Source organism: Etheostoma spectabile, chromosome 13, assembly GCF_008692095.1.
Source record: "Etheostoma spectabile isolate EspeVRDwgs_2016 chromosome 13, UIUC_Espe_1.0, whole genome shotgun sequence".
Classification (NCBI taxonomy): domain Eukaryota; kingdom Metazoa; phylum Chordata; class Actinopteri; order Perciformes; family Percidae; genus Etheostoma; species Etheostoma spectabile.
In genome coordinates, this window is record NC_045745.1 from 25854390 (window position 1) to 25863014 (window position 8625).

The 8625-nt window shown below is 38.9% G+C and overlaps 1 protein-coding gene across 2 annotated transcripts in view; it reads left to right on the forward strand.

The window, feature by feature from the left end:
• LOC116700229 (serine/threonine-protein kinase PAK 3) overlaps window positions 1–8625 on the forward strand; it is a 28843-nt gene that overhangs the window by 13634 nt on the left and 6584 nt on the right. The window contains exons 2-9 of one of the 2 annotated variants that reach the window (XM_032533235.1): window positions 156–349; window positions 470–570; window positions 2328–2481; window positions 2684–2721; window positions 5847–5909; window positions 7271–7426; window positions 7514–7685; window positions 8319–8382. In XM_032533235.1, coding sequence (XP_032389126.1) covers window positions 178–349; window positions 470–570; window positions 2328–2481; window positions 2684–2721; window positions 5847–5909; window positions 7271–7426; window positions 7514–7685; window positions 8319–8382 — 920 coding nt within the window. In that variant the 5' untranslated portion in view covers window positions 156–177. The remainder of the gene's footprint in view (window positions 1–155; window positions 350–469; window positions 571–2327; window positions 2482–2683; window positions 2722–5846; window positions 5910–7270; window positions 7427–7513; window positions 7686–8318; window positions 8383–8625) is intronic. The other variant, XM_032533236.1, reaches the window with a different exon arrangement.

Genomic DNA, 8625 nt, shown 5'->3' on the forward strand with positions numbered 1-8625 from the left:
GACACAATAATTTAGTCCCTTGATGTAATTGTATTTTTTTTGTACTTACTATGGCTAAGTACTAGAGATGTTGTACCCTTCATGAGTCCCAACTGATCTAAACCCAGATTCTTTAACACCAAACTTCTCAATCTCTCTTTTTCCAACTCTCGTAGGACATTGTGAGTGCTACTAAAGATGTCTGATAGTGTTGATATTGAAGAGAAACCACCAGCCCCCCCCTTGAGAATGAACAGTAGTTCCCGAGACTCTTCATCACTGAATCACGCCTCTAAACCGCTTCCAATGGCTCCTGAAGAGAAAAACAAGAAGGTCCGTCTGCGCTCCATCTTCCCCGGGGGAGACAAGAGTAAGTATCCTCCCCCACACGTCACCCTCACGCTCTGCCCCACATTGATTCACATCCTTTACTAGTTTACCTCTGTATAAAAATACTTTGCTTGTAATCACTTTTGTTTGTCTCCTGCAGCAAACAAGAAGAAGGAGAAGGAACGTCCTGAGATATCCCTACCCTCAGACTTTGAACACACCATTCATGTTGGCTTTGATGCGGTAACAGGAGAATTCACAGTGAGTATCTCTTTCACCTGACAATCAGGCATATTAACAGGGACTGATCCTGCTCCTATCTGAAAGCAAAGTCCCAGGCACACATTTCTAAAATCATAATTCCCTCAGGCGATGTAGTCAAATAGTGAGATATAGTGTCCTCCACATAAAGTTGCAAATACAAGTGACTTGAATGACAATCACTCTATCTCCCCTGTCAGGTGAAAACTGCACTGGAATCCTTTAGTGTTTCTTGGTAAAGTACATTCTGGATGCAGTTTCCGTTGGCAGTAGATGTTGTTTTTTTTTACACAAAGGCTAGATATATTATACCATGCCGCAGTATTTCTTTCTACTATTATCTGTTTAATGTTCTTTACACTGAACTGAGTTATTCATAGAGAAGACCTGGCAGTGTTTGTTCTTATTTTTATACTTTATACTAAACCACAACAATTAGGGACTCTAAGTAGATATAATATGTTAAGACTTTTATACTTAGACACTAGACTCATCTGTTTGACACAATCTAGTGAGCGGTTCAATGCAATAGCTCGAAAACAAAGCTTATAAGGCTTTGGACACCTTGGATTTTGTTCTTTTAATATACTGGAAGGAAAATCTGTTGTAGGGGAAGTTATTGTAATGAATGGTATCATATTGCATTATATAAGTGTGTATTATATTGTTTTCTACACCATATATTTGATAATTCGTTATCATTGAGGAAATCCTCTGTTATGGGAAAATCATGCTATAAAGATCATGCTATAAAGAATGAAAACACATAAACAATGTTCTTTTATACTGTATAATGGAACCGTTACACTGTAACATGGACAAACATGAAATGGTTTCACCATACCAGGCCTAATCTGTAAATTGTGTTTAGTCATCTTTGTTTAGACCTGAAAGGAATTACTTTCAAATGAAATCATAGATGAGCAATACCAGACTTATCATCATTTCCCTGTAAAACCACTTTTTCACTGAGAAATACTGCATATCTTTTGGTCTTTTTCAGTGACAAAAACTTCCTTGTCCATTTGATAAGCGGTGTGCTCATGACACACAGAGCCCCACAGTTTTAATCCAAACCACTTTGATTTCTTTATGGTTTCCTGGGAGGATACAGTATTTTACTGTTTAATTCCTCTTTGTTCCCCCATCCAAGTATCATCTTTTTCTGCTTCCACAGAACAGTTGCTTCCAGTTTAAAAATATCCACAAGTTTACAAAGATTGCATGAATGAAACCTATTGTTGAACTACATTCAAACTACTGTAAAATGCCTAATGTCCACCAGTGGGCAATGAAACATTCAAACATTGGTTAAAATGTAAAAGTGCCTTACAAGAGTAGTTATAGTGGATGTTTTCTACTACTATCTTGCTAAACGTTAGAAAAGAAGTTAGAGATTACTCTCATTATGTCCGTTAAATATGAAGCTACAGCCAGTAAGCTAAGCTTAGTACAATGACTGGAAGCAGGGTTGGAACTCCAAAGTTGGCTCTAGTGAGGTTAAGAACTGTAAGTGTTAAAGAGTTTGGGGATATGTTGGGTTGATTGACAGCTTTAGTGACCACTTAGTGTCCAGTGTTCACCTCAGTTTGGCTCCTAAAAGCCTGTTTGGCACAACAGAAACACTACATCTTCAACGGTTTCTGGCTGTGATTGAAGAACTATTAACAACCCACACTCTTTCCTCACAACAAAACTTGAATAGTGTAGCTAAAATGATGTGATTTTTCACATTTGACCTATGTCTATTTGTGCAGGGTATCCCAGAGCAATGGGCACGTCTCCTACAGACCTCAAACATCACCAAGCTGGAGCAGAAAAAGAACCCGCAGGCTGTGTTAGATGTCTTAAAGTTCTACGACTCCAAAGAGACCGTCAACAACCAGAAATACATGAGCTTTACCTCGGGAGGTAAACAACACCACAACAGTGACAAAATAAAATAACCACCACCAATAGGACTAAAAAGCATTTTAGATTTATGATCTTACCTGTAGCACTTTGAGATTTGTTTAAATGTGAAGTGCATTACAAATAAAATGTATTATTATTATTTATTATTATTATTATTTATTATTATGTCTAAAGATTATAACGTTCTTTTCTGTTTCAGACAAGTCGGCACATGGGTACATAGCAGCAAACACTCTGGTGAGTTCTTTTATATCAAAGCTTACTTTGATTAGTGTTAGTTAAACGCTTAAATAATACATTTGATGATATTAAATATATATGACACCTTCAGATTAGTAAATGAATCATGATGTTGCAAATTAAACACTCCCCTTTTAGTATTTAGTATTGAGAATTGTATTGCTGCACACTGCATATCTTGACCTCCCTTGACTGTTTGTTTATTATAGTAAAAGTCCAGCCAATTTCTGGTTCTTAGTCATCTCTGCCATATTTCATTGGAAAATCTCTCAACTCAAAGATATATTTCTTCGTGATTTATATATAACGGTGTAATAATTAAACAGGTAAGTTGCAACATTATGTGGCTTTATTTCATCCACTTGAACCTCATGAGCAATTATGCCTCTCCAAGTTCACCACAGTAAATTTTCTTCACTTTATATCACTAACGGTCTGGAATTTCTGGGATAGACTGTGTTACTCTCCAGCATGTATTTGCACGGACTTCTTTCTCTAATGGGCAAAATGTGTGCGCTTCCCTCTAGAGGCTTACTGCCCTTACTATGTGGCATAATGCCCTGAATTTTGCGTACATGCCAGTCTGCAGCTCCTGCACGGAAAGCGGAATTGTTTATTTTTCCAATCTACTCAACCAGATTTTTAAATACCCATAGACAAGCTCCACTGGAGGCTCAACTGCATCTAGAAGGACTCCCGCTGTGTTGACCTCATTCCTGGCTTTGACCAGAGTAATCTATGCTTTGAATGCCTTGGCCTGAACACGCTCAGCCAGGGTAAAGAAGTGAAGTCCAAGTCTGTTCAGTGGGATTCGCTGCCTCAGGCAATTTACAATGGGTTCCCTTAATGCAGGGCTATTGCTTGAAAGAGCTCTTTGCCAATAAAGGGCAAGCGGGTGTGGAAGTGAGTCTAAAAGGTTGTGCGAGCCCAGTGAGGGTATTTGAGAGCGTGTCAGCCTCGGAGTGTCACAGTGATCCTCAGCCTGCTGAGGTGACTCAGCTATTGACTATGGTGACACAGATTCCCTCCTAGGTTTGGTCTGCACTGTCTCAGGCAAGCAGAACTACAGGAGAGGATGCCAATATTTGGTCTGTAGAAGCAAACTCTAAGTATCCCATCATGAGCTACCTGTTCTAAACACCGACTTCTACTAACCTGCAATGCAGGTAAATATTTGTTAGCTGGTGTGTTGTTTTTCTTTAAGCAACTTGCTTTCTCTTCCTATCGCCTGCTACAATCCATGTCTACTCTACATGTCTACAATCCATGCAGTTTTCTTGTCTTGTCATTAAGGATTTAAGACCAAATAAAAACCTTTTTAAGTCAGATGGAAAGAAGACTACTATCTACTAGTCATATTGTAATATCGTTGGGTTTTATTCAACTTCTTCGAGCTTATATTTGAGCCAGTTTCAGCCATTTTTCAGTCATGTTCAGCATACATTATAACTGCAGATCGTGCCGTGAGCATGTTGCATCCTAATTCAAGCTTTGGTCAAACCAAGTTTTATTAAATTTTAGATTCTAGGATCTCGAAGTAAGACTTTACTTCCTTTATTTGATGTTCACTCTAACATAATAAATATTGTTCTTATTGTCTACCTCTACCAAACAATAGATTCACCTAAGAAATAGTTTTGGAAGGAAAAAAACACTTTGCTTTTACAATACACAGAAATGGAGATGAAGCTTAAGATACATTGGCAGGGTTTCAAACTCAATTGGAGTGCCCTTTTGTTGCTTTTTTAAATGATTAATAACTTGGTCTGGCTGTTTCTGTCTTGGTGTTACAGTTTCCCATGTTAAGCCATCAGTTAAGTCATATATTTCCTTTTTTTATATTAGTTGTACTACCAACCAGTAAGTCCTGGGTATTTATTTAGAGTGTCAGACCACAGGAATCATCTGTCAACACAGACAGCTCGACCACTGTTCGTATAACAACGTTTACAGCATTAACACGTTGTTTCTCAGAGTGTGTGAGCTTTACGTGACATTGAGATTTCATCTCTTGTGGGTTGTTGACCTTACCGTTTAACTTACAGAAACCCTAGGATCCAGCACGGTTGGTGCATGGAGGCCACTCTTTTAGGATTAATAATTACTTGTGATGGATTTTAAGAGAAGTGTTTCATGTAGTCCAGGTGACAGCCCCATAGCTCTGTCATTGTTAGTCCTAAAACAGTCTGTCAGTAATGCTCAGGCTTTAGAGTAAGAAGCTTCCAAAATGCAACTGTTTAATCCCCACATAGACAGTTAATTGGAAGTTAGTTGATGTTCAGAAGCCCACAAGAATTGCAAGGACATGACACAATGTTTATTCATTACATGATTATAATTATGTTGGTCATAAAGGTGTAATAGTATTATAGAAAACAGCATTTGTCTATTTGGATCTATGAAAGCAGCCACTTTGTCTTCCCCATAGCAGTATGGAGCCAGTTCTTTTATTAACAGGGAAAGCATTTTTCCTGACTGAGTAACAATTATGCTCAACTATCCAAAGCAATTCTGCAGTAATAAAATGCACATGTTTTTATATTTTTACCATAATGTCTAAGATTTAGACATTATCTCAGTGAATACCACAGCATTTGTTTCACTAACAAAGCTTTCCTGCAAGCTAATGGAAGGAGATATTTGAAACTGAAACTTGATTTTAGGTTTCTAGCAAAATGTGTGCTCATAACTGAACAAACATAAGGTTTTGTAGCACTGTCAGTATGCGGGGTGCTTATGACAATAATTAAGGTGTCTAATGGATTGCATCTTAAACATGTTATCAGGAAATTTCAAATCAACTCTAAGAACACGACACTGGGAGCGTGAACAGAAGTCCTTACGGTCCTTATAGTAGCATTTCAATTAAAGTTGATTAAAATAACATTTTATACAAGAAATCTGAAAATATGTTCTAGGACAGTCCTCAGGTGGCTTTACTTGTCGCCGTCATGTCCTCTCCCCATGTTGGGTGTCAGGAGGACAATTTACGGACCTATTGTCCATCCCTTCAGAAGCATACCCCTGGCCTACACCCCCCCACCCCTCCCCTTAACTCCACTTACTCTTAAACATTGTGTGGGTTTGTTTTAAGTAAATCCATTTTCAACCTTCACATTCAGAACCGACTGCTGTCATCTGGGCCTCCTGTCAGCCTTAGAACCTGCAGCGCATTATTTGAAAAGGTAACTCCTCCATATTACTTTCCACATGATGTATCCGTGCATTGGCTTTGAAGCAAATTTGATCTCCTAATTTTGATTACAGGCTAATGCAAAACCCATATACATATATTTGATTGTAGACGCATCATCACTCTCTGTATTGATCATGGGGGGGGGTATGATTGGATCTATTAGGTGGTAATGTTACTGATGTATTTATTATCTTCCACAAGAACACCTCTTATATACATATATACATATTTTAAATGACCCGTCTCTGAAATGGCAGGGCAGGGGCGCATGCCACAGAGGGTTATAATGACTGTCAAACTGCATGTGTGAGCTCATATTCTTTACAACTGCCAATAATGTGCTTTCATTACCATTGTAGACATTACCGCATGGCTCTGTAAAAAAAAAAAAAAAAGACACATGCTTACAGTTAACTAGACACTCATTTCTGCACTGCAGTCTTGGCCCAGCCCTCCTTGGAGTGGGTCAGAGGCCCAGTATGTCTAAATTGAGGACTGAGACTTTCCTTCAGACAGACCCTTTCTTTTTTAATCACTAGAACTAAGCTGCACTGCTTCATTTATGCATGACGAGAGTGGAAATGGACGAAATGTTTCCACTCCATAAGAGGAAGATGATCCAAGGCTAGCAGAGTTGGATGGGGGGAAATAAAGGTTGAGCACTAGGCATAATAAATATGCCTGAGGCTTATTATTCAGACGTGTTAAAAGGTATCTACCATATCAAGAGGATGTCTACAGTTCATCAACATATTGTTCATTACTGCAATGTGGCTGCATGTTTTCTCTTTTAGCACAATAAAATATTATAGTTTATTTTTTTTAATTCATTTTCATTGTTGGCCCATGGCACACCTGACCTGACCCCTCAAGATAAACTGCACTAAATGGCACCTCACTTTCAATGCTTGTCTCTTTAGCTCTTACTGGACTCATACTGATTTGATTATAATAATTTACCCTTCACTTTTAACACTATTGCTCTCGACAAGTTAACCCCATTCTTTTTGTGGTGTTTTACACAAAAATGTCAGATGTATCACAACAGATTAACTGTATTTTGTTGTTGTTGTATTATGTTGCTTTTGAATAACATGTTGATATGATCTGACTGTTAAATGGTTGTTACAATTTAAAAATGAATTTGCCATCACTACAGCTTGTATTTTAATTTTAGACAAAGTATCTTTTGAAACTCAACTGGCCAGAAGTTAATGGCTGGTTTGGGGTTTGCAGGCTGTTTACTGTGGTGCTGTGTACATTTGTTTAATTTGGGGAAGATACACTTTTTTTATTCTATGCTGCTACATGGCACATGCATCCAGACTCATTAACGTCTCTACCCTCTAGGCTGCCAAAACATCATCGTCAGAACCCCCTATCGCTCCGCCTGTGTCAGAAGAGGAGGATGAGGAAGAAGAAGAAGAGGAGGAGGAAGAGGAAGAAGAGGACGATGACGACGAGCTGCCCCCAGTCATTGCACCTCGGCCCGAGCATACCAAATCTGTGAGTTTATACGGCGCGATGGGTGACATCATTCTGCTGCAAATGCAAATTCCCCGCTGCATTTCTTTGACTCTTCTCTCCTCGCAGATCTACACACGCTCTGTCATGGACCCAAAGCCTCCCACCCCTGTGAAAGAAGTGGTGACTCCACCAGAGTCGCAAGTCCAGCCGGACAACACGTCCAACACAATGTATCGCCACACTGACCGGCAGAGGAAGAAGTCCAAAATGACAGATGAGGAGATTCTGGAGAGACTCAGTATGTGCCTAAGCCATTTTTTATTCACCAACAAAACATTTTATAAAACATGACGATAATTTCTTTCTTTTTTTAGATGAGTTCAGTTGTTCAGATATATTTTCTGTGACTTGTGTCTGTCAATGATTATAAAATCCTTCTCCACACTGACAGGAACTATTTTGATTGTAAAAATCCATGAATCTCTTGATTTTTCTCATCTGTTCAAATATAATCATCCAAATTTGTAGAAAGTTTAAATCCACACATTCCCAAAAACAACACTGAGGAAACGACTTCAGAGTTGGATAATTCACTCTGTGGTGATTAGAAGACAGGCTGGATATTTGGTTTCCAGTGGCATATTATTTTGTGCTTCTAGTGCACTAATTCTAAGAACAGGGAGCACTTGTGTAATCAAATTTGGACAAAGATAGACTTTTTGTTGTTGATTGTGGCCGTTCCTAGACCGCTCATGTACCTGCATGCACCGTGATGTAGAGATGAATCCAGGGTATGTCTGAAATAGAAGTGCAGACAAAGTTCTGCAGTAATGTTTTCTGTGTATGAGTGTGTTTTTTAAAAAGCCGTCATGATTGTGGGCGCCCACACAAGCTCAATCATTATTATATATCTGCTTTGTCTCTGACTCAGGGAGTATTGTGAGCGTGGGGGATCCCAAAAAGAAGTACACTCGCTTTGAGAAAATAGGACAAGGGTGAGTACATCCGCGACTATAAACCAGTCGTAACAGTTATTAAAATAGAGCAATTTAAGAAGCAGTCAGTGTTGCCAGGAGAGATGGAGCTGTAGTGACAACTTTAGTGAGACAGAGGCAGAGGGATGGTTAGGTTGAAGGAATGGGAGAAAGCAAGTAAAGAGGAAATGAGAACTGTTTGCCGAAATGGCTATGGGCTAGAGTAGCTCTACCATATCTCTCTCTCTCTCTCTCTCTCTCTCT